At 34.4% G+C, this 27,535-nt stretch overlaps 1 protein-coding gene across 4 annotated transcripts in view; it reads right to left on the reverse strand.

Annotated features, from left to right (window-relative positions):
• The window catches only part of ORC2 (origin recognition complex subunit 2), a 43,575-nt gene that overhangs the window by 7,931 nt on the left and 8,109 nt on the right, over nt 1-27,535 (reverse strand). For all 4 annotated transcript variants that reach the window (XM_081261651.1, XM_081261649.1, XM_081261650.1 and 1 more), the window contains 10 exons: nt 26,230-26,319; nt 17,550-17,642; nt 16,835-16,866; nt 14,015-14,075; nt 11,601-11,794; nt 10,275-10,373; nt 6,328-6,437; nt 4,066-4,198; nt 3,222-3,318; nt 318-464 (listed from right to left, as the gene is read on the reverse strand). In XM_081261651.1, the coding sequence (XP_081117777.1) occupies nt 318-464; nt 3,222-3,318; nt 4,066-4,198; nt 6,328-6,437; nt 10,275-10,373; nt 11,601-11,794; nt 14,015-14,075; nt 16,835-16,866; nt 17,550-17,642; nt 26,230-26,242 (979 nt within the window). In that variant the 5' untranslated portion in view covers nt 26,243-26,319. The remainder of the gene's footprint in view (nt 1-317; nt 465-3,221; nt 3,319-4,065; nt 4,199-6,327; nt 6,438-10,274; nt 10,374-11,600; nt 11,795-14,014; nt 14,076-16,834; nt 16,867-17,549; nt 17,643-26,229; nt 26,320-27,535) is intronic.

Consider the following 27,535-nt stretch of genomic DNA (forward strand, 5'->3'; position numbering starts at 1 on the left):
TACAGGCCTATACCAATGCAACCAACTCTGAAATTTTCCATTTTTATCACTTCTCCATCCAAACCAGTAACTCACAACCTAAATTTCTTGTCAGGCAATATCTCAATTTTTATTTGTACACTAAATACAAATTAAATATGCCTCTTAAGCAAGTGAATTTTTATTTTCTAGAACTATGCTCTAAATCAAATTGAGAATACCTAAAATTTTTTGCAACCTGTGTCTTTAAATATCTTACACAGGAAACATACTGGAAAACAATACGAAAACTTTGTAAGATGGATATCTCAAGAAAGAAAAAGTAACTTATAACTTACTGAGAGGTGCATTGAGATGATCAATAGATGCTATAAGGTATATGTTATGCAAAGATGACAACTGTCCAATAATTTGCTGGCTCTTATCTCCTCTCAACATCTGGCTATCCAGATTGTGGATAAGAAGGAAGAGTTTCAAGGAAGAATCTAAAAGGAAGGAAATCCAATTATTATTCTGAGTGCATATTTGTGAAGTCCCTACCAAACACAGAGCTTAGGTATTAAAGAATATAAAAATATTAGAGGACAAAATAAAGGTTGCTAGCTGGGTGTGGTAGCCCACACCTATAGTCCCAGCAACTCAGGAAGCTGAGGCAAGAGGATGTTGAGCCTTGAGTTTGAGATCAGACTAGGCAATATAGCATAACCCCATCTTAACAATACCTTAAAAAACAAGAAAAACAAAACCCCAAAATCCAAACAACCCCACAAAACAAAACAAAAACCTACAATAACAACAAAAAAGATTTCTTAGGGATATGCAATTTATTTGAAAAGATAGGTCATTTACTTAGAAAATAGGCAGGTTATTATGGTTAGCACTTGAGCCAGGCCTTAAAAAATGCAGTTTTAACATAGCAAGATTCATGTAGCAGACTGGAAATGAATCTCTGCATGTGACATTGCAAGGTGGATTAAGTGACAACAAAAAGAGTTCCCATTAAGCAGTTAAGAGATTATATTGAAAATCCTGATTATCACAAAAGCCCAAGAAGACAAAAAACGGGGGAGAGCTTTAGGATATTGCTCAAGTATCTGGAAGTTCAGAGAAATATATAAATGAAGGGCTGGCATATAACTCAGTGATAGAATGCTTGCTTAGTATTTGAGTGGCCCTTGGTTCAATATACAGTACCACACACAAAAAGTCAATGAAGAGCAGGATGCGATAGTCAACACCTATAATTCCAGCTTCCCAGAAGGGCAAGGCATGATTACAAATTCAAGGCCAAACTGGGCAACATAGTGAGAACTTGTCTCAAAAAAACAAAACAACCCCCCCCCCGCCCCCCAAGGATAGAGATGTTGCTCAGTGGCAGAGCCCCAATGGGTTTAATCTCCAGTACTACCAGGAATAAAATGTTGTGATGGAAGAACTTAAAGAATGGAGCTGTCAACATCATGGACTATATCAGAGCAAAAGAATAAGCCAAGGTCAATGGGTTTAAGAAGGAAAAAAATTACAGGTAGGCACGGTGCTGTACACTGCTATCCTAGTGACTTAGGAGGCTGAATCAGGAGGATTTTAAGTTTGAATACTGTCTGGGCAACTTAGTAAGACCCTATCTCAAAAAGGGGAATGTCTTCAAAAATCTCTGAAATGATATGAAAATAGAAAAACAATCATGTGGAAGGTCAGCAGAATTGGGTAAACTACTTTTTTTCCATTAAAACTCAATGGTGCTGGGCACAGTGGTGCACGTCTGCAATCCCAGCATTTTGGGAGGCTGAGGCAGGAGGATTAAGAGTTCAAAGCCAACCAGCCTCAGCAACTGCAAGGCGCTAAGCAATTCACTGAGACCCTGTCTCTAATAAAATACAAATCAGGGCTAGGGATGTGGCTCAGTGTTGAATACCCAAGTTCAATTATCAGTACCAAAAAAAAACCCAAACAAACCAACCAAACAAACAAACAAAACCCACAAAACCAACTCAATGGTAGTAATAATGTCTCCTGAGACCTAGTAAGAAACAGGAACACCTTGTGTATATGATGGAAAAGAATCCTTTCAGAAACAGTAAACACATTTTTCTTCCACCAGAGGTAGAAAGAATAAGAGGCAAAAGGGTTGAGAATAAAAGTCAATGGGAAAAATCCCAGTGGCTTAGCAGACTGAGACAGGAGGATTGCAAGTTCAAAACCAGCCTAACCAATGGGGAGGTGCTAAGCAACTGAGACCCTATTTCTAAATTAAATATAAAATAGGGCTGGAGATGTGGCTCAGTGGTTGCATGCCCCCGAGTTCAATCTTCTGTACCAAAAAAAAAAAAAAAAAAAAAAAAAAAGAGGAAAGAAAGATACACATGGTTTGTTCACTTTATTTTATTTTTGCACCAAAGTGACCCATGCCAGTAATCCCAGCAACTTGGGAAGCTAAGGTAAGAGGATCACAAGTTTGATGCGAGCCTTGGAAACTTAGCAAGACCCTATCTCAAAATAAAAAAAATTTAAAAAGGGCTGAGGATATAGCTTGGTGGTAGAGTGTGCCTGGGTTTGACCCCCAGAATTGCAAATTTAAAAAAAAAAATTGTTTTTTGCAGTGCTGGGGATTGAACCCAGGGGGCCTTGTGAATGTTAGGCAAGCACTCTATCACTGGGCTATATACTTTAAGCCCCAGAAATAAAAATGTTTTACAAAAATTAAACAAAAAAATCTGTCAAAGATGTACCAATCAAGTAGAGGCATAAAACCTGAACATTTATAAGTAAAAAGCTATACAAATTTAAGACAGTAGGAGAAATTCTTTCAGTTAGATGAAGTTTACAGAACAAATTCATTAAAAAGAAAAAAAAAGGACATTATTTGAGAGAAATCTACATCAGCATTATCTTTTTTTTTTTTTTTAAAGAGAGAGTGAGAGAGGAGAGAGAGAGAGAGAATTTTTTTTTAATATTTATTTTTTAGTTCTCGGCGGACACAACATCTTGAGCCACATCCCCAGGGGTGTTCCATCAATAAGCCACGTATCCCCCCACCCCCCTTTTTCCTTAATGTTTTGAGATAGAGCTAAGTTGCACAGGCTGGACTCAAATTTGTGATTCTCTTGCCTTTTGAGTAGCTGAGATTAAGATATGTGCCATGGCAGCTAATAATCCTCATTTTTGTGTATACAAATACATAAATATGTAAAAGTGTATGTTTAACTACATCCAAAAACTGCAAATCATCTACTTCATGTTACCTTCTTTAAATTTGTTTATTATCCAGTCTAGTTGGTCCAGTACACTTCGGAAAGTACCCATATGATCAAGGACTTCTTCTGTTATAGAATTCAAGATCTATATCATAAAAGTGCAAAAGGTACAATATCAATTATAATTTATTGTCATGTAGGATAAATACAACTAGTAAATCAATCCTTTTATATAAATTTAAAATTATTTTTCACTTAAAACTTTAAAAATTACTTCAAAAAATTCTACTAGGTATTTAAGTATTTCTAATTCATTTTTCCCATAAATTATGACTAAAAAGAAACAGGGAAGTACAGCAAAAGTATAAAAATAATATAAGAGAGTAGCAAAAACAAAAAACTGAACAGTGAAAAACATTTGAAAAGTATAAACTTATCAAGGGAAACAGGATATAAGCACAAAGGACACTAAAGGAATGCTATGGTGGTTCATATTCAGCATCTAAAAGCTTTAAAGAAATTCTCAAAGCATGAAGAGACGAGTATTTTAAATAAAAATACTCTATGATATACACATAAAACTATAGACTCTTGTTTATATTATTATATTTAGAGTACCAAATTACATAAAGATATAATAAAATTTCAGACCCCATAATCCTATCCTGCAGAGAATTTCCATATATATTTGATAGAGTAACAAGCTAGTATTTCTTTAAGGTTTAATACATATCAGTTATAAAAGCAGGAAAAAAGTGGGGTTTTTAAAGCCACCCTCTGATTCCAAATACATAATCTTAAGTACCATGCAATCTAACTAGTTTAAAGGCTAAAACAACAACAACAACAAAATCCTTTAAATATTGTTTCCTTTAGTCTTTTTTAAACTTACTGATTTCACACTGATTCCAGGAAAGAAGCCATTGATGACAACATGAATGGAATCTTGCAGCATGGTGGTTCGAAACCTTTCTAGTAAATCTCTCTTAGAACCCAAACCATAAAGCACAATGTTGAACCCAAGGCTGTTAGGAAAGATAGCATTCATGAAATTCACGTTTAAAATCTCTTATTGCCAATTTCATTATTAACTGATTACTTTTAGCTTATAAAGAGTACAGGAAGATCTGAGATGTCTAAATTGATTCCCAACTTGTGCAAAGTAAGGGAACCATTCTATTAGCCATTTGAAACCTTATGGTTTCAACTTCTTTAGTAACTTTCTCTCTAATGCCATTACCTTTCAGAGACAAAAGAGACCATGGTCAGTAAAGACACTAAAAAGTTTAACAGCTTAAAGCAGAGTTGAAATTGATAGATTAAATTGGAAAGATAAGCAGAGAAGTAATAACAAATAAGTCTTGTTTTTAGAAAGATCACACTGTTGTGTCAGGGGAATGGATAGGAAGGAGGAGCAAAACTGCCAAAGATGAAAGACCTGAATTAGAAGTGATGAAGAAAAATATACTGTTAAGAGTTTTATATGGGGTAAAATCAATAGGATTTGGAGAGATTAATGTGAGGAAGAGGAAAAGGGAATATCAGTTTTCTTTAGATATGAATTTACCATGCTGGATGAGGGCAGGTAGGTGTGATGGATTTCAAATGAGCTCAATTTTATGTATGTTGGATTATTCACACAGCATTCAACCTACATTAAGATATTCACATCTGCTACAACTGAGTGAGGTCTAAGTTAGAGGTAACATTTTTTTTTTTTTTTTAAATAGAGCAATAGGGGCTGTGAGTATAGAGTGTAGTAGGGTACATTGTAATTTTTTTTTTTTTTTAAAGAGAGAGAGAGAGAGAGAGAGAGAGAGAGAGAGAGGGGGGGGGGAGAGGGAGAGGGAGAGGGGGAGAGAGAGAGAATTTTTTTAATATTTATTTTTTAGTTATCGGCAGACACAACATCTTTGTTTTGTATGTGGTGCTGAGAATCGAACCCGGGCCGCACGCATGCCAGGCGAGCGCGCTACCGCTTGAGCCACATCCCCAGCCCAGAGGTAACAATTTTGACAGTTACTCACATACAAACAGTATTAGAAGTCAAAAGAGTGAAGGAGACCCTCCAAACACTAAAGTCAAGCTAAATCCAGCTCCATGACTGTTTATGGAGGTCAGTCAGACAAAGAGTATTTATGTGATGCCCTATGGCAATGACACTACAGCCTAGAAATAAACAGAGAGAGGTAACACTGGAAGATGGAGATTAGCAAGTTCAAAGAAACAGAAAAAAAGGGGTAAAGGAATTCAGTTAGTAATTCCACTGAAGTAGCTGACCACAAGGTCTAGAATGGGAAGCAAAGTAAATCAAGCAACCTGAATTAACAGGCAAAAGGAAGAATTGGTAAACAAGGGAATAGGATTTGAGTAAATAGCTGCTGTACAAATTTGTACTCCTCATATCCACAGTTACTGAGAAAAGCTGAGGTCCTTGCAAGAAAGATAATCATTTTCTTCCTAGCATAACCTCTGTATATACTATTGCCAACATAAAACTAGGATCAATTAAGGATAATTATGATAATTTCTATGGTCTTACTGTTTGATGGACCTGTCCCATTTAGTTGGCCCAATTGACTCTGCAACTATGAATGTGCAGGTATATTTACATTAGCATACATTTTAAGCACTATTTTATGTTAAGGTCCTTTTAAATACAAGTAAAGAAGAAAATATTTTTATTTTATTTTAATCACTCTTCTATGTATTTTAATAGAAATTTAAAGTTTAACTGAGGCATCTGAAAATAGTAAAATTGAAAAAGTTTTCTAAGAAATAATTTTAAAATGCTAAAATGTTCAAGTAACAAACCTTATGAAATTCTTAAAGTATATGTAAATAGAATTATATTAAAAGACAATAAATATACATTCTTTCATTTTAGGAACTTTACTATGGAAAACTAGATTAAAATATTGATATCTATCTTCATATTACAAATTTTTTAAAAATGTAGAATTTTTGCAGTTATTCAATAAAATGACATCCCTCTTTTTGAGTCATAAAATTGGGAAAATACCTACTTTTCATTAATTTATATATATAAGTACATTAAGTTATTTATAAAAATAAAATTAAATATATTATTTTAACAAAAACATAAAAATATATTCTTTATTTGGCAAGGGTTTGTTATGATAATAATACTTACTGTAACTGCAGCATCCATTTATGAAATAATTTCTCATATTGTTGATTTAATTGTTTAAGTTCAGCAGAAAAGGAAGGAGAAACCTTGCTCAATAAGTTACGCAGAGTTTGCTTTAAAAAAATTAAAAAATTTTTTAAAATGGAAGAAAATAATTCTTAAACCACATACTGATAATCAGTCCAACTAAAAATATTTCCTTAGAGGTTGAGGTTAGAAGAGGCCATTAATAGAAATATTACTTTATCAGGTTTAGAAATGAATACATCAACTGAATACACATAATACTGCAAATATGACTTAAATATTTTGTTTTCTTAAAAACCTTTAACACTTTTTTTTTTTAATATTTTATTTTTTAGTTCTCGGCGGACACAACATCTTTGTTGGTATGTGGTGCTGAGGATCGAACCCGGGCCGCACGCATGCCAGGCGAGCACGCTACCGCTGAGCCACATCCCCAGCCCAACCTTTAACACTTTTAAGTACAAATATGTAATAACAATATAAAATATCTGCTAAGTTTTAAATATAATGCTTTAATTTCCAAAAGATTACCATAAAGAGATGATCAAGTCTGCCTCCCAGCATGGACAAGTCCAGACAGACTTTAAAAAACCCTTGAATCAAAAAAACAAAAAACAAAAAAACAGTGAATCTAGCTCAGTGATATAACACCTGTTCAACAGCATGTATAATGTCCTGGGTTAGACCCCCAATATCACAAAAGCAAAAACAAAAAACAAAAAGCACCAACCTATGGATTTGAAAAAAAATGTAAACACTTAAGGTAACTTTTCAACACTTAATTCTCAGAAAACATTAAAGGTTCCTTATAATTTACCATTATCACTAGTAAATCTGAATCATTGCAATTTTACAAAAAGCTATTTTCTAACAAATCCATATCATTGACAAGTATGGCAAATATTTATCTATCTATATATCTACTTGTATTTTTGTTTTGTTTTGTTTTATTTGGTACTGGGGATTGAAGCCAGAGGCACTTTACAATACTGAGCTACATTCCCAGTCCTTTTTTTAAAAATTTTGAGACATTTACTAAGTTGCTTATGTGTTTTGCTAATTTGCTGAGGCTGGCCTCAAACTTTGTGATATTCCTGTCTCAGCCTACCAAGGAGATACTGAGCTATATCCTTATTCCATTTTGTTTTAATTTTATTTTGAGACAGGTCTCACTAAGTTTCTGAGGGTCTCACTATATTTTATTTTTGGAGACTGGCTTTTACATTTTTAATCCTTCTGACTCAGCCTTACAAGTCAATAGGATTACAAGTGTGTATCACCATGCCTGGCTAAATATGGCAAAATGTTAAAAACAGTGATATAAAAAAAATGAGGAAGACTGGGCACACTGGCTCATGCGTATAATCCCAGAGTCTTGGGAGACTGAGACAGGCGGGTCCCAACTTTGAGGCCAGTCTTGGAAAACTTAGTGAAGTCCTGTCTCAAAATAAAGTATTTTTCAAAGTGAGGAGAGGTCTGGGTGGGGATGTAGCTCAATGGTGGGGATGTAGCTCAATGGTAGAGTGCCCTAGGGTTTAGTCCTTAGCACAACAAAATTAAAACTGCTGGAGATGCACTCCCTATACCCAAAGTTTATAGATTCATGCTGGTGAATCAAACATAATTTTTTTTAAAAATGAAAACTCTAGCAAAAACCTGTATATGCATCTTTATCCTGGTACTATCATATTTTCATGACTTTACCTTAAATGTGTATGTTCTTTTAATCCTGCAGATTAGAATTATAATCAATATTCCAGGTGTTCTGGCCTATGTAATTATTTTTCCACATAATTAAAGAACAGGACTATTTTTTAGTACAACTGTGAAGTTTTTAAAAATCTCTCTCACCCCTTCTGGTGTCAAGAGTCCTGAAAAAATAGAGAAAGCATTCCCCATAAATCTTTTTTAAGTTTTTTAAGTTGTAGATGGATATAATACCTTTATTTTATTTTTATGTGGTGTTGAGGATCGAACCTAGTGCCTCACATGTGCTAGACAAGTGCTCTACCACTGAGCTACAACCTTAGCCCTATTTCCTGTAATTCTTTATTCTTTAATATCTAAGTATGTTTCTGAGTATTTGTATTCAGGGTATGAACAACTCTAGAATGCTTATTCTCATCTTTGCACTTTGATTTCAAACTTTAATATCAATGGAGAACTGGACTACGGGCCCCAACACTTAACCCCTCCTGTATCTACACCCTTTCCTACATGACTTTGCTGTCCCTCCCACTAAATGGGTGGAGAGTGGTTCAGCCACATGATTTGTTTGCTGTGGTCACTAGAATGAGACACAAGTGACAAGATCATGTGTTTTACCACTTCTCTTAAACCTCTGCCATTCTCATTAGAAGAACATGATTCAGCTAGCCCACTGATCCCATGAGGAAGAGAGACATGGAGCAAATACTAGCTTATACAATCTCTTGTTAATAGGTGGACACGAGAAATAAATACTTACTGTAACATACTTCTGAGATTATACTGGTTAGCTACATTATTTCTACAATCAAAGAAAGGTCTTCCCTTCCTTCATTATCTGTAACAAGTTGTTTGTTTCATCCTTGTAGATATCTTTTTGCCTCTAGGTCCTACTTTGATCCTAGATCCACTTATCCTTCTCCTATGTTACTTATATGAAAATATATGCTCTAAGCAAACATTACTGTTATCTCTTCCTTGGAACAACTTAGCTTCTTGACATTTACTTTATTTTGTTTTGTTTTTTTAACCAGATCCACTTTATTTTTATTTTTTAAGTATTTATTTTTTTTAGAAGTAGTTGGACACAATACCTTTATTTTGTTTATTTACTTTTATGTGGTGCTTAGGATAGAACCAAAGCCCTCACACGTGCTAGACGAGCACTCTACCACTGAGCCACAATCCCAGCCCCTTGACATTTATTTTTTATCTAGTCTCTAATCAGCCAGGTGATAAAAATCTAAAAATCCCCCAAACTGCACAGCACCAGGTTATTCAGGCTATTCCCTTATCTTTTTTCTATGTCTCAAACACTCTGTCAAACGCTCCATGCACCTTAGAAAATTCATTAAATCCTAGTTTGCAGAGTATAGGTCTTGTATCCCTAATCCAGAAATGAAAATTTCCAAAATCCGAAACCTTTTGAGTACTGACGCTATGTGAAAGGTCATGGTCAAAACAAGAGTTGTTTAAAATATTGCATAAAATTATATTCAGGCTATGTGTGTATAAGAAACAACAATAAATTTGGGGGTTAAGAGTTGGGTCTTACCACCAAGATGTCTCATGTATTATGTAAACATTTTGAAATCCCAAAATATCAAAATCAGAAACACTTTGTCCAAAGCATTGGACAAGGGACTTAAACCTGTGTAAGTCAAGAAGACTTAGATTATCAGCCCTCTTTCTAGTAAAAATTTTTCTCCTCTTTGGGAAGGTATCAGCCAAAAATTCTACAAGTATAGCTATATGGTATTTTTTGAAAAATGAGCTATACAACAACCTGTTACCTTACTGCACTGGGAAAGTTTTCTATAACATCATCAAGCATTTGATGAGTTTTGCCAGGTTTGTAAATGAGAAAAAGTCAGGTCAAAGTCTGTTTTATGACCAGTGTGAGGTTTAATGAACATGTTAAATAAATATCAGAGTCTAATGGTACATGGATATCAAGGATGATGTTTATTATAAACCCATAAGAAAAGAAAAATGACAAAAAAAGTATGCTTGCGTTTCGTCAAACAGAATTCTAAACCAGTGAATTACTTACTGTTTATATGATAAATATGTAATAATTACAACACATTACTTTTGTGTTTTATTTTATCAGGACAGTAATTTTGCTTGTGTACACTTCAAATTTATCAACTAATGTAGTAAAATTTTCAGGTTATAATAAGAAAAATTTGGGACTAACATTCTTTACAACATACCTGGTCCAGTTTTGCTTTCTTTAACTTCTGCAGTGTTCTATCAGAGGTTAAAACTTTTGAACTGCTGTGAGCTTCAAAATATTCTTCTACTAAGTCATTCTGAAATTGGACAGAGTAAAGTCAGTTCTAAATAGTCTTAGACATTTGCATTCTACCAAAACTAACCTTTTTTTTTAAGTATTTTTTTTAGTTGTAGATGGACACATACCTTTTTTATTTTTATGTGGTGTCAGGATTGAACCCAGTGCCTCATGCATGCTCTATACTGAACCACAACCCCAGCCCCCAAAACTAACTTTAATTTTTTTTTTTTTTTTTTTTTGTGGTGTTGGGGATTGAATTCAGGGCTTTGTGCATGCAAGGCAAGCATTCTATCAACTGAGCTATATCTCCAGCTCCCCCCCTCCCCCCCTCTTTTTTAGATGGACACAACACCTTCATTTATTTATTTGTTTTGTGATGCTGAGGATTGAGTCCATTGCCTCACACATGCTAGGCAAGAGCTCTACCACTGGGTTACAACCCCAGTCCCAAAACTAACAGTTTGATTAGTCTAAAATAGGACTAGGACACGTGAAATCATTATTTTTTTTCTTTTTTGAGACAAGGTCTTACTGTATCCCCCAGCTGTTTTAAGCTTGTGGGCTCAAGTAATCATCCTGTGTCAGCCTTCCAATTAGCTAGAACTATAGGTGTGCATCACCAATAAAATTCTTTATTTGTGTGTGTGTATATAAAATATATATGTATAAAATATGTATATATTGTGTATTATGTGTGTATATATATACATATTTAATTTTCAGACAAGATATCACTAGATTGCCCAAGCTGGCTTTAAAATTGTGATCCTCTTGTTTCAGCCTCCAAAGTAGTTGGGATTATAGGCAGATGCCACAGTGCCCAGCCATATAACTATCATTTACACAGACTTCAACACATCAACAATGGTTACAAAAACGAGATTATATAATTTTTTTTTTTTTAATGGCTTTGGAGATCGAATCCAGTGCCTTGTGCATGAGAGGCAAGCACTCTACCAACTGAACTATATCCCCAGCTCCTATAAGTTTATTGTTATACAAATGAATTGAGCAATCACCTTCTGCCTATAGTGTAGTAATGGTTCAGAGTCCAGAAGAGAAAGCTCAAAAATAGAAACAAATACATGTAGGAATTTACATGTAAGGTTGAGAAAAAATATAGAAAAGTGAAGAATAGAACTGTTGACCCCTCCCCTCTCCTATGGATCTTTTCTGTTAGGGGAGTTGCCGTTGAAGGATTATATTTAATTTTTCCTTAAGGCTAAAGTCTCTCTTCACTTACTCTTTTATCTCTTTTCATTTTCTTAGAAGGTGTTCCTTTGCAAACAGAAGCCGAAACTACTGTATTCTGAGCTTCAATCTTTTGGCTGAATGTGACTGCATTAGTGGTCTCTTCATACTCTTGTGCAACCCCTTCATCATCCTCTGAGTTGGAAGCAGAATATTCACTTTCACTGTCAGAATGAGATCTTGGCACTATGGGGGGAAAGAGTAATTGGGAAAGTTTAAACAATAGAGTCATTGTAGGTTAATGAAAAGAGTATAGGCTTTTGAGTAAGAGACTTTGAATTCTTGTTTTGTCATTACTTGCTCATTATTTCATCAAAGTTAGTTACATAAATTCTCTGAGTACCAGCTTCCTCATTTATCAGATTCAGCTAGTAGTATCTAATTTAATATACCATTGAGAAGATCATGTTGAAAAGTATCTAAAGCAACTAATAATGCCCAACATATAGGAACTGGTAAAACTGTGAACCATACCTAATACCTTTCTTCTTCCTTGCTAAAAGAACTCCATTTTCATAAAATGTAGTAATGTGTTCTAATCGAGGAGATGAATCCTGGTAATCATCTTTTCCCTCTGCTAAATACTTGCTTTCCCAGCTTCCCTTGCATCTAGGGTTGGCTACATAACCCTTTGACCAGTGAGACTTGAGGAAAAAACTGCTGGAAGCTTCAGGAAAAGATATTCCTCATTTGTGGAAGAAAAGCCCCTATTTACACCCATAACCTAAAATTATAGAAGCTATTCATCAGTTAAAGTATCAAACCAAAAAATGAAAAATGCTGATGGCAGAGTAAATAGATAAGAATAACCTGGGCCATTAATGACACTGTAGATCTAATTACACCTCTAGACCTCATATGCTACTAAGATTTTTAAATGTCTATAGCTTATACCAGTACTGCAGAATTTTCTGTTGCTTCCCACTAAAAATACCATCCTGATATAGCTAGCACGCAATAAATGACAACTACTGTTATCACCACTGATCCATACATCATTGCATCCCAGAACTGATTCAAGAATTTAATAAATATAAATAAAATTTTTATACAAATAATTTTTTTTTTAACCCAGAGATAACCTGCCACTGAGCTACATCCCCAGTCTTTTGTATTTTTTATTTTTGAGACAGATTCTCACTAAGTTGCTGAGGCTGGCCTCTATCTAACTTCACAATCCTCCTACCTCAGACCCCCAAGTCATTGGGATTGCAGGTATGTGCCACTGCATCTGGTGAGAAAATAACTTTAAGCAAAACAGTATGTTTATTTTGAACAACAGATCTACCCCAGAAGATTGTCCAGAATAAGCATATCATAAATAGACACATTAAAAAGAAAAAGGGGAAAAAAGGCCTATTTTCCAGGCATAAATAGTTTAATAGATTCAGATTTGTACTGACTGTTGCTCATGACACATGCCTAAGTTAGAAGTGACAGAGGTGCCAGAAAACATCTGTTTTATTACATGTAGGAATATATGAGTGGTGATGGCTGAGAAGGAAAAGAGGATTCTTCTTTGGGGTAAGGAGAAAGTATAGGACATGGAATGTATTTGACATGACATAATACAATGCATATATTACCTTTTACTACTTCAGATAGACAATCATTTAGCATTGCCATTTTTAGACTGACTATAAATGTAGTATTAATAGTTCTATGAAATCCATACCTTGAAAGGGAAAGACTAAACATGAAGCCCTGAGTTTTGACTAGATCTGATAGTGTTAGCCAATGTAACTATTGTCAAGAGGTTAACATCTTTCAGAGACATAAAGGCCAACAGCCATTTGTCCCAAAGCCAAATATTTCCACATCTAAAACCACTTTTAACTTCTGAATAAACTTATTTCATTAATATTCAGAATTAACCTTTAACATAGTTCTATACTTATTTAGCTTTCAATAGCATTTGGTTCAAGTATGAATATTTAAGGTTATTTCATTATAAAACTTCTCCATAAATCAACAGAACCACTTCCAGACTGTCTCAAAACAAACTCAAAGGCATATTACTTTAATGGACTTCAATGTTCACTGACCATAATGTGGAAGGTATAGTACTAAGATTAGATACAGTCCGCTAGTTTTTGACCTTAAGGAATCTCCAGTTTGAAAACATGAGCGATACCTTCTTTCATGAAAAGAAACAGCAATAATAAAAAGTAATAGCTAACACTTGGTAAGCTTGTACCAAGGTCAAATATAATGAGTATATCTATTTCAATTAATTCTCATCATGTCTATTTTACAAATGAAAATATCGAGTCACAGAGATCCAAGTAACTGATGAGCCAAAGATTAAAACCCCAAGCAAAGTCTACAACCTTTATACTTAACCATTATTGACCCTTACTTAGATTTTATTTTTTATAAAAACTTCATGTAAAAGTTAAAACATACCTATTAATCTTTTTCTTAGACTACGAGGTGGTGTTGACAGAAATTCATTTTGGTCATTGTTCTGTTTAAAAATAAAAAAGCATGATGGTTAATAAAATGGAAGTTAATGACTGATTAGAGGGGGAAATGCTAGGAAAAAACATTATGCTTTCAATAGACTATATTACAACTAGATGATAATGAAAAATGATTTTGTTGAAAGAAAAAACAAAGAGTATATCGAAAGCAATATAAAAAATTCCAAAGGACTACTAATTTCTAGAAAATGAATTCCAGACATTTGTAAACAGTGCATGTACTTTTCTTATTATATAAAGAAAAAACATAAGTTTTTGAACCATATGTATAAGGTTAGCAGGATATAGTTTTAAAAAGGCAATAATATGTAGTGTTGATGACCATGAAAGGAAATAGTATATGTTATGTATATATGGCAATAGATCATTTAATGCACTAGAAATTTACTAACGTTAAAGTATTACATCAATGGTAAGAGTATATGACTAGCATTCCTGAGGCCCTGGGTTCAATTGCCAGTCCTGCCAAAAAGAAAAATACTGTAATAATCACAATAACCTCGTTGATCATTTACCAATGGGCTTATGAAGTATAATGCAGTATGTTTCAAATGTTTTGATCAAAATCATCAAAATTCTTTTTTACCTTTTGCCATCTTGACTCAACACATGTGTGTATAATTGAAAAGTTATGAAAAAATAATACTTACGAAATAGAAATTTTATATTTTTTAAAATATAAGTATATCTTACTAAAGTGGTTTCAAGATTGAAAATGAGAAAATTTCATCTAGATGGCTTATTTATCAAGTCTGAGAACTAGAACACTCATGTTAAAATAACTATTTTAGAAAATGCTTTCCAAAAAGATAAGACTAATTTATAACTTCTCTGTTACATGAATTTCTGCAAACTAATCTATCTTTACAGTTTGTTCATTAGGACAAACTATTCTCCATGAGGACAAAAAATGACTCCATATAGCAAACACCATGTTCCTCTTATCAAACAAGATCAATTGTCAAGACATACTTCAAGACCTTCTCTTTACTATGTCAATCAATCCTAAAATATGGTGTCCCCAACTTTGCCCAATCCCAATCAGTTCTTCATCTTGAAAGACATGCCTTAAAACCACTTGAGCTCAAATCCTCAAGCTTGATATATTTAATTCTCTTAAACTTCCTCTTTTAAGACAGCTATTAGGACTCCGTCATGGTGCTGTCTCTTATTGTGGTAGGGAATGCTCAAATACTCATTGATGGGCTTTCTAATGGTCTTTTGGGAGAATTGACAAGATCTACTAATGTACTGTGATATATTAACTTGAAAAATAATGCTCTAATGTATCTCAATTTTTGCTTGGTTTCTAGCTTTTTTTTTATAGTGATATAATATAGAAGATACAACAAAGGAAAAAAAAAAAAGCATCATTAAAGTTGAAGGAAAGCCAGGCACAGTGGTTAACACCTGTCATACCAGCTACTCAAGAGGCTGAGGCAGGAGGATCTCAAGTTCAAGGCTAATCTGGGTTGTATAGTGAGACCCTATCTCAAAAACAAAAACAAACAAACAAAGGAGACTCTGACATGACTAACATATTCAATCCTACACCTAGACTTGCCTAAATAGAAGAGCATTACTGCAAGACCATTACCATGGTCTTGAATGTCTATACTTAATTTTTATCTAAGGGATTCTCTACCTAAGCCTGTACATAGCCCAGGCACGTATAAACCTATAGATAGAAAGACCTGTAAACACTCCCACTTATATACTCAATGTCCTATATTCCTTCATAACCATCTGAGTTTGCCCAAATCCAGGCAGGACCATACTGAAAAAACAAAACAACCAAAACATAAAGTAGGAGATAAAAACTGTCAATTCTTTTTAGTTACCCTGTAATGAATATAATTAAACCAACTTAGTTTTCAAATGTAAATTAAATTATGGTTAATAGATTTAGTGGATCTTGAGATCAACCTCTCCAAGTAACATCAGAGAATTATATATAATAACCAAGGAAAAACACATAAAATTCCCAGGTCAGCTCTAAGTTGAAAATACCCAGGAACAGTTCTGACACAGCAGAAAGAGAACAGTTCAGAAGACCAGGCTCATTTTCTAACTTTACCCATTCTGAGTTAGAAGCATTCACACTTTACCACTCTGAACATCAATCTCTTCATCTACAAGTTAAATACTGTGTTGGGGATGTAGCTCAACAGTAGAGTGCTTGCCTAGAATGTGAGCCCCTGGGTTTGATCCCTAATACCACACACACACAAATAAATAACAGCCAGGCATGAGGGCGCATGCCTGCAACCCCAGCAGCTTAGGAGGCTAAGGTCATGAATTCAAAGCCATCCTCAGTAAAAGCAAGGTACGTACAAAGCAATTCAGTGAGACTGTCACTAAATACAAAACAGGGCTGGAGATGTGGCTCAGTGGTCAAGTGCCCCTGAGTTCAATCCTTAGCACCCCCAAAATTAGTAAATAAATAAATACAATTAAAAACTCAGTATTTAACTGACAAATACCTATAAATCACACTATATAAACTAAGATAAAAGATGAAACGCTTATAGTTCACGACTTTATTAGTAACACTAAGTTATTTGCTTTTTTTTTTTTTTTTTTTTAAAGAGAGACAGAGAGAATTTCCCCCCCCTCTGCGGACACAACATCTTTGTATGTGGTGCTGAGGACTGAACCCGGGACGCACGCATGCCAGGCGAGCGCGCTACCGCTTGAGCCACATCCCCAGCCCCTATTTGCTTGTTTTTAGTCAATTGCTTACCTTCAGCTGGACTTTGTCTGAAGCAGAATGCCCTAAATGAAACAAAAAACATGATTTACTACAGACACTTAGCTTTTCATCATGGTCTAGTTTTGTTTAAAGCAAATTTGTAGTTTTTACACAGAAGCCACTACATACTATTGAATCTCAATTAACTACCATTCCAATAGAAGTTAAATTATCACTATTAATGTCATGACTACTCCCATTAGTAACAGCTATCTCCTGCATTTGCATAGCATTCTAACAACAACAACAACAACAACAAAAAAAGAAAATAGAGCCTTTTGAATGTTTGATTATTAAAAAGTAGCCTGTTTAACCTAGTTTGAATGGTTGTTCAAAAAAGATTCTCCACAATTCTCCACAAATCATGACTTCTGAACTCTGAACTCCTTATTATACTTAGTAATTGTCAAAGCCAAGTCTTCCATGAACAACTGGCTAGCTAACTCAAGGAAATAACATAGGATATAAAGACCTTTCTTAGTTGACACTGTCAATATGTACAACTTTAGTTAGGACAGAAAAACTGTTTTTATTGACTGATAAATATATGTATATAAAGACACACTGGAGTACTAACTGCATTTTTCTGAATGTTCCGAACAGAAGAAAATACATGAAAATTCACTTGGATAAGAAAAAAAGTAACATACTCTTAACTTGAAGCATCTATAAAAATTCTCTTCAAAGAACTGAGGTGAAGTCTTACCCTTGCTACTTTGAGGAATGTTTATTGTATCTTCAGGATCATTCTTCAAACTGAATGAAACACATTTTCTTGTTGTTTTTGCTAGTTCTGAAGCTGTAACCAGACAAATAAACATATAAAAAATGTTTTAATGAACAGTAGAAAAAGAAAACAACCTTATTTCATTTACCTAAAGTCTGAAGAAAAAAAAAACCTGCCTGCTACTTTTATCAGTAAGAAAAACTTACCCATATTGAATACTATTTTTCCCTTTATTAATCTTTCTCCCCAGCATCTTAAAATCTTAAATCTTCTAATTATCCACAAATTTCTCAATAAATGAAATACAAATAACTTTGACCTTGCTACTTTCCCAATTTTTTTTTTTTTTTGTACCAGGAATTGAATTCAGGGGCACTCAACCACTAAGCCATATCCCCAGCCCGATTTTGTATTTTATTTAGAGACAGGGTCTCACTGAGCTGCTTAGCTCTTCGCCACTGCTGCTGCTGGCTTTGAACTCATGGCCTCAGCCTCCCATGCTGCTGGGATTACAGGTGTGTGCCACATACTTGGCTTCGATCATATTCTTTTCTCCATCAACAACTTAACACTCCTTCCATCTCTTACCATATATCCTGGAGGCATATCTTCACTAAGAGGCAGATGGGCCAGAAAATAGGATCTAAAGACAAGTGAAAACTATGCACGCTCAAATTATGTTTAAAATCTCTTAAATCACCCACAAAGTGTGGAATTCTTTATTTTGTGTCTAAAACTCTACAATACATTGAATAACTTATAAAATAGAATATGGTGTTGGACAGATGACAGTCCCTTTAGTTGAACATCAGATAAAATAGATGGATTCTCTTAGGGGACATTTTAAATTAAAAAAATCCAATATTTATTTTCATGATGCTCACAACACATGCACTGTAACAGGCACATGGAAAATGAGCCTAAATGAAGGAACAGATATATATTTCTAAAGTTACCACTCACATTGGGACATTGTTTACTGAGAACAAAGGTACAAACTAGTTAACTATCTCAGTCCTTTTCTTCCTGAAATAGAGAAGATATAGTTGAATTTGTGTTAAGGCCATTTTATTGGCTCCACCATTCCTAACTGTTTGCACATGCACCCATAAATCTTAAAAATTAAAGATTCTCATGACTCTCTACAAATGCACTGGCTTCTTTTTTCTTGATCTCCTTAGTCTTCCATAATTCAGTAGGGTTTTATAAAAAAGCTTTCCTTGAAATCATTCCTCCATTTGGGTCCCATAGACATTACCCTGGTCCCCTGTTACATTTATTGTCCTCCTCCTTCTAAATAATCTAGGCATGCTTTATGACTCAGTCCTTGGCTCACTCTTTATACCAGAAAAAGGTATCATTTTTTGGACTGTAAGATGCTGATCCACAGAAGGGATGGGGGAAATCCTCTTATCAAAAAGAATCACATAAACACAAAGCAACTTAGCTGAAATCATTTAGGTTTTACATTGAAACAAAAGCTCTCTGATTATGAATAATTATTAAACTACAAAGAAAACATGAGAATGAAAGTAAAAGGTAATACAAGATAGTCATCAATGGGTGACTATCTCTAAGTACAGAGATAGACAAATACCTCTTGGGTGACTCAACAATACTTGAAATAATTACTGGCACAAGGTACAGTATAATTATATTTCCCTGCAACCTCCTTTTCCTTCTATATTCCCTATCAAATTTCGTAGTACCTTTATCTACCAAGACCTTAAGTCCAAAAATTCCAGGATCATCCTAGAACCCAGCTTTCTTACTGGTATTCCTTTATATCTCTACCTTTTATTTACTCATTTACACACACACACACACACTGAATCTAGAGGTGCTCTACCACTGAGCTACATCCCCAGCACCCCCTTTTTTTTCCTTTCTTTTTTTGAGACAGGGTCTTGCTAAGTTGCCAACGCTGGCCACAATCTTGAGATCCTCCTGCTTCAGCCTCCCAGGGTGGGATTAAGGCATGCACCACCATACACAGCCACCCTTCTCCCATTCTTGACTGAGTCTCTAGTTCATCCTCTCCCCCTATTCCCACAGCTCTCACTTTGTATGGACTCCAAGAGAAGCCAGTTCACATTGCCAACATGGGCTTTATAAGATACAGATCTGATTGGGAAACACCTGTACTTAAAACCATCTGATCACTTTTCCACACCATATCAATAGAAGAAATATATACTCTTTTGCTTGATATACAGGCCCTCCCTTATCCAGTCCCTAAAACTTATTTTTACTACAGTCCATTTTGTAATTTGTGCTTCAGCCATACCTCATGACTTGCAGGTGCATGGATGAATCATACATTTCTCTCTTACATCACTTTCTCCCTGTCTTCCTGACAAATTCTATTCATCCTTCAAAAACTGATATCACCACCTCTAAAATATTCCTTGGTATGTCCTAAGAGAATGCCTTTGTACTTTACCAGCCCCTGTAGCTTGTATACAACTCTATGGAGGCTGGGAAGTAATAGTGAAGAGTATAGGTTTTAAAATTAAATAGGCTGAGATCTAAACCTGGCTCTGCTACCATCTGTGATTTTTTGTACACATTATAGGCTTTTCTAGACAGGTACATATATAAAGCACTGAGCACAGATTCTGGCATATAGTAAACACTCCATAATAACTGTTATAATTGTTACAGCATTCATTAAGGAGTAATTTTTATTTATGTATTTTTTTGGAACTGGGGATTGAATTTAGGAGCACTCCACCACTGAGCCACATCCCCAGCCTTATTTTGTACTTTGGAGATAGGGTCTCACTGAGTTGCTTAGCACCTTGCCATTTAGACTGGCTTTGAACTCATGATGGTCCTATCTCTGCCTCCCAAGCTGCTGGGATTACAGGCACGTGCCATCTCGAGTAATTTTTGTTTGTTTGTATTTCTATTAATAGGTATAATCTCACCAATCTGTGAAGAACTGTCTTAATCATTTTGGTATCCTCAGTTCTCCATAGTAGAAGGTCCACAAATGATTGCTGAATGGCAGCTTCATTATATGGACTATCAAATACTGCTCCTGAATTATTTAAAATAGTTTCAAGCACTACTAGAAACATGGATATCACTACTTGTCCCTTCATCAAGCCTTTCCTTTATAAAATTCATTTTCCCTGTTAACTGTTTACCTTTTACTTATAAATTAAGAAGTATCTATGTATGTCCTGTCCAACCTGTTCACTTTCTAAACTCTTTTCAGTGGCAGTCTTTAATGTATCTTTACCATTGCACTATTATGATCAACATACCTCTACAGTTTCCTAATGAAGCCAGTACCTAAGAATCCTTCTCAATACAATGTTACATCAGCAGAGCTGGGTGGTCACAACAGAAACTTTCTAGCTCAAAGAGCTGGAAATATTTACTATCTGGACCTCTAATCAATAAATTCATTCCAGATGAAAGTAGTCAAGCCCTACTCTACCCAAATGTATACCATCACTACTTCACTTTGCCCAAAATTACATTTGTCTTATTCTCTTTTATACAAATCTCCTTCTCAATTTTTCCATACCTGCTGAAACATGGGGTTAGTTCTTTTTTTTTCCTGGGGTGGGGGGGTGGGGCGGGGAGAGGGGAGGCAGGTCTCTAATATGTTCCCATAAGCTATTATTTCTTTCATAATGTCCTTTTCACAACTGAAAGGAATACTCTTCATTACATTTCTAAATCTCTGGTCTAAGGCCAAAATTAAATAATGCAATAATGTAACTCTTTTTTCTAACTTCCTCATTCTAAGCTATACTATTTATTAGCACTCTCAAAATACGTAGTATATAGGCAAGCACCAGTCTATAAACTTTCTAGTTCATAAGCCTAGGAATTAAGAATAAATATTTAGAAACTTTTATAATTATTTGATATTGCTAAAATATCCAAGCTTATGAACACACCAGGAAACCATTTGAGTACTGTTAAATGCATGTACATTTAACTTGACACACTGATTGCAACATAAGCTATTTTAAGGTTAATTTGTTAACCTCCACACAAAAGTACATAAAATCTGGACTCCCTTTGTTCACCAGAAGAATTTCAATCTACCCATAACTTTATAGGTTACATTGTTGGATCTGGCTTATTATCAAGGATTAAAGAAGAATTTTGAGACTATATGTCAGTCCTAAGTTTGCTGACATTGCTTAGAAAGTTATCATCAATTTACTTCTGAAAACCTTTTTCCATCTATGAGTGTTATTAAAATAACATTTAGACATATTAAGCAAGAAAAAAGTTCATTTGTTAAACATAAAACTTTACTGATTATCTATGTTAGGGATCCATAAGCTATAAGCTACTGGGCCAAATCCACTCTTCCATGTATTTTAAGTTTTATTGGAACATAGCTACATCATTCATTTTATTGCACTATAGTTGCTTTTGAATTATAACAGCAAAGTTGAATACTCACCCACAAAAGATAAAAATATTTACATTCTAGCCCTTTACAGAAAAAGTCTATTGACCTCTCCTCTATATTAAGCATGAAAAATCATCACCTTTCAATAATTGTATACAGTTTATATAATTCTTTTCTTGTTCCTATTTTATCCTTGTTCTGATCATATTAAATGAAATGTTAATTGTATGGTAATTAAAATAAAAATTAGGGCATATATTTGCTGTGTCTTTTAATTTTCATTTTTCTATCAGATTTTACACAATAAACTGGTCTATAACATATTGAAAATTTTAAAATAAAAGTGCTAGGCCCTGGGTTTCATCCCCAGCACTACAAGTAAGTAAATTAAATGAATACTCTTCAGGCTCGCCTCTCATCAGTCTACTATAAGGTCCTACTTAAACATCTTTTTTTTTGGCGGGGAGAAGATATTACACTTAAAATAATTTTGATGTATAGTTATAATCTTAGTAGCTAGAAATAAGAAAAAAAAATGCACTCCAGAATAAATATAGGTAGAAAAATGCAGTATGGGTTCATATAGAAAATATATTTCTTAAAATAGTATAATGATGTTTGGAAAAGTAAAGCAAAGCTCAATCTAAGGATTTTTGCATTTTATCCTGTAAAGGGTAGCTATACAAGGTACTTGACCAGGGGAGATACATAATCTATTTATTTTGTTTTTCAAAGAAAATTATGACAAGCCAAGTCAATCACATAATTTGTGGTTCTCCTTATTCAAAATGAAAGGAAATGCATAACTAAAGGTACTTATAAGGCCTTTTCTTTTTTTTTAAAGGCTGAATATTCCACCGTGTATATATGCCATACTTGGAGACTTGGGTTGATTCCATATCTTGGCTATTGTGAATAATATTCAATGAACATGGGAGTGCACATTATCTTTCCAACATACTGATTCTATTTTTAATTTCCCAGAAGTTATCTCTTTCTTCAAACTAGCTTAACTCCTAACCTCTCTAGTTGTCTTTGCTCTTTTGTTTACATTTATTTTCTCACACTGGACACAGTTTTTATAAAACCTTCCTGTCTAACTCTTAGTTTATAAGCCTTATATTTAAGTTAGCCCAATTAAATGAAATCATCATTTATACTCAGTAGTAAATGACAGATTATATTATCCATAAAATACTAATACATTCTATTCTATTGTTATATTTAGTATATAAGCAACAGTACTTACTGAATCAAAGAAATTCTTTAAAGAATATCACAACTATAGGTCCTAACTAAGCTTAAGTAAAAGAGTAGAAGTTATCTGAGTGGATAACTAACATGCACATAACTTAGATTTATCTGTGCATCTAAAAACGTTTAATTTCTTGATACGGATAATAAACAATAAAAAACACATCAGTTAAGGTAAATTATTTTATGAATCATGTTATGTTCAAAATTAGTAATATATTCATCACATTTTTGAGAAAAAGTAAACAAACTGGTAAATGATCAAATTATGTTCAGAAGCGCAGGTTTTATGATTTCTTCCTATAATTCTCTAATCCATGTCAACACTTAACAAGTGTAATTTTTACTTTACCTTGAATGTTGACATGGGTCACTGGCTGCAGTGATTGAATAAAAAGACATCACTTAAAATTATACAGAGGTGCTAGGCATGGAGGCACACATCTGCAATCCCTGCAACTTGGGAAGTTGAGGCAGGGGGATCACAAGTTTGAGGCCAACCTCAGTTACTTAGTGAGATCCTGTCTCAAAAAACAAAACAAAACAAAACAAGACTGGGAGTGCAGCTCAGCAGTAAAGCACTCATGGTTTCAATCCCCAGTACCAAAAAAAACAAAAAACAAAAACAATGGGGCTGGGGATGTGGCTCAAGCGGTAGCGCGCTTGCCTGGCACTCGTGCGGCCCGAGTTCAATCCTCAGCACCACGTACAAACAAAAGATGTGTGTCCGCCGAAAAAAAAAATACATAAATAAACATTAAAAAAGGAAATATACATAAGTTTATAATTATAAATCATAAGTGTTCTTAATATGACTATTATATTTTACCAAATGGGTAATTATTATTCCCTTAATTTTAGTATTCCTATGCCTTTATATACTGATAAATCTTAATTTTCAAAGCGCTTTCATATATATTGTTTCCTTGCCTTAAAGCTTTCAAAAATGACGACCTCTCAAAAGATCTAAATACATCACCAGAATGTTTTAAAATAAGTGACAGTTTAATGGTAATGTTACATGTAATTTATTATAGTCCAGTTCTCTGAAAATCAGCAATTCATATAAACTCATATGGGTGGTAACTTGTTTTAAGAAAAATGTTAGAAGAGACCATTCCTAACAATTTTATGTAAATATTTTTCTATAAAACAAATAAAATTTTCTAAGTACAGTATCAAAGTCTTAATAAAAAATTTAGAAAATCTCTTTGTGTATATATGCACTGGGGATGAAATCTAGGTCCTTGCACAGGGTAGGCATGTGCCTCAGAACTGAGCTACATCCTAGTCCTTTTTACTTTTTTGGTACTGGAGATTGACCCTGGGGCACTCAACAACTGAGCCACATCCCCAGCCCTATTCTGTATTTTATTTAGAGACAGGGTCTCACTGAGTTGCTTAGCACCTCAGTTTGCTGAGGCTGGCTCTGAACTCACAATCCTCCTGTCTCAGCCTTCCGAGCTACTGGGATTACAGGCGTGCACCACTGTACCCAGCCCCCCCAACCCTTTTTTAAAAATTTGAGATAGATTCTTGCTAAGTTGCCCAGGCTGTTCCTGAATTTGTGACCCTCCTGTCTCAGACTCCCAAATACCTGGGATTACAACAAGCATGCACTTCCACATCCAACCCTGTGTGATTTGAGTCACTCATCATTTCCTAATTATTTATTAAGCACCTAAGATACATATATAAATATTTCAAAATGAACCCCAATATTATGTATAACTATAATACACTATTAAAAAATAACCAGGACCCACTGCTGAACAATTAAAAAGAATATCTGGGAAAAGGATTTGAGATTTTAAAAATATCCCGAGATGGTTCTTATGAGAAACTAGAGTTGAAATGCAACTCTTTCTTTTACATATGAGAACATTGCCAACCCAAGAGTTAAATGACTTGTTCAATGTCAAGTAGCTTTTTGGGGAATTGTAGGATTATATTCGAGGGCTCTTGATTTTCCCACTTCTCTATACATTGTGCATTCTACACATTCACCACTTATATACTATGGAATATCATTAATCATGACCTCCTCATGTGCATACATATCTTGTATCCCAAACTAGATTGTCACCAACATAAGGAAACAAATATATCTGTTCTCTGTACCCCCTTCATTGCAGATAATTTAAGGGCTCAGAATATATTTGTGGACTGGTCAATTTATTTAGCTAAACATTTCTGACACTGCACAGCTGCCATCTTGTTTCTCAGAAGTCATAAAATTCTGACGATCCTTAAATTTTATAGTATGATCAAGTAATAAGAATGGAAGTAGGGCTGGGGTTGTGGCTCAGTGATAGAGTGCTTGCCCAGTATGCATGAGGCACTGGGTTCAATCCTCAGCATCACAAAGAAAACTAAATAAACAAAATAAAGATGTTGTGTCCATCTACAACTTTTAAAAAATATTTTTTAAGAAATGGAAGAATTAAGAATTCTGGGGAACATTCTAGTGATTTTTTGGGGGCAACCCACCATTACCCAAGGCATTCACTGACTTTTTCTAAGCTTTTAATGTATATGTATTTTTAAAATAAACTTCATTATTATTGTTGGGGGCAGGGAGAAAGAAAGAAAACACCTAGTCTACCTATTGTGGTACAAAGAACAAAAGAAAATAATTAAGACTGGGTTTCAGCTCAGAATAGAAGACATCTGAACATGAAAAAAACTAACTTAAGCGTGCTTAATATAACATGACATTATTCTTTTAGGAAATGCCTCATTCTCTAAATCTTAGGAAAAGTTTTGGTATCTTTTTTTTTCTTTTTTAATATTTATTTTTTAGTTATAGGTGGACACAACATCTTCATTTTATTGTTATGTGATGCTGAGGATCAAACCCAGCCCCCCATGCATGGTAGGTGAGCTCTACCTCTGAACCACAACCCCAGCCCCAAGCTTTGGTATCTTTTAGGGAATGTAATTGGATAATAACCAAAGGAAATGTCCTTAAATATAGCTTAGAAAAGACGAATGATTGTAGAAATCAGAAAAGCAACATACCTAACTTAGCCATCTTTTCAGAATGTTTTCTACTCTGAAAAGAATAAACTTTATTTCCAACATCTGTAGCAGAGCCATTTTTCAAGGATTCTGAAAGAGAAAGTGCAACATGCATTTAGGAAAAAGGGACAAAATTAATTTATAAAAAAAAAAGAGAACACTTTAACTAAAATCTTAAAGATTCATACCTCTCACTGCATTGTAAAACGATGTAACAATATGTATTTACAAATAAAATATTAAAAAATACATAAAGCAGACTAATCCTACTTATATAAATTTTAACACAAAAAAATGCTATTCACAAATATAATTTTTCTCCAGACTGGATAAATTAGTAAACTTTGAGAATTAAGTCAAGTATGTCAAGATGTGTATTGATTATAAGAGGGTCATACTTCAGGGGAAATAATTAATTATGTATTTAAAGGTTGTCTTAATCAGTTTTCTATTATTATTACAAAATACCCTAAGGCTGGGGACTTTCTAAATAAAAAATGTCACAGTTCTGGAGGTTGAAGGACATGGCCCCAGCAAGGACTCAGCTCTGATGAACATTCTCTTGGCTCTGTCACATGGTAGATGGTATCATAGTGGAAGCCCAGGTGAGAAGTAGAAATTACATGGCAAGATAGGAAGCCTGAGAGCAACTCAAGAAACAGGCTCACTTGTTTATAAATGGCTCTTACAAGAACTAATTCAGGTTCTCACAAGAACTACATCCCTTCTGGGGCAGCACCCCCTTGATGAAAGTAATTTGCACTAGGCCCTACCTCTTGAAGAGCCTACAACTTCTCAGCATTGCCACACTGGGGATGATACTTCTAATACATGAACTCTTGGGGGGACAAACCACATTTAAACCACAGTGAGGGTCCCTGCTGAAAAGGTTTTTTGTTTTTAACTCTTTCTAAAGTTTCTGTGTCAAGTATTCCTGTCTTCTAAAAATGCTTTTCTTCTGAATATAATAAAATATTATGTAGAATCATATTATTTAGTATCTCAAATGAGGTAAAAGATGATAGGTGTAATTACCTCTTCCCTGTAGAAAACATAGAAAACTCGCTACAGTTTAGAACAGCATTCTCTACCCCTATGATTGCAAGCAACTAGAAACAAACAAAAATATCAGTTATATTGGTAAGATTGAACTATTCTGTTGTGCATGCCCACAGCCAAACAAAAGCTTCATTTGCTGGACTCAAAACTGTTACATTGGAGAGTTTGTAGCACTACAATTAATACCAGAATGTACTTGCTACTGTATTTCACAGGGAATAAAGAAAAACTCTTTAGAGATCTGGTT

This window comes from Spermophilus citellus, assembly GCF_964194105.1.
Source record: "Spermophilus citellus genome assembly, chromosome: 11".
Lineage (NCBI taxonomy): Eukaryota > Metazoa > Chordata > Mammalia > Rodentia > Sciuridae > Spermophilus > Spermophilus citellus.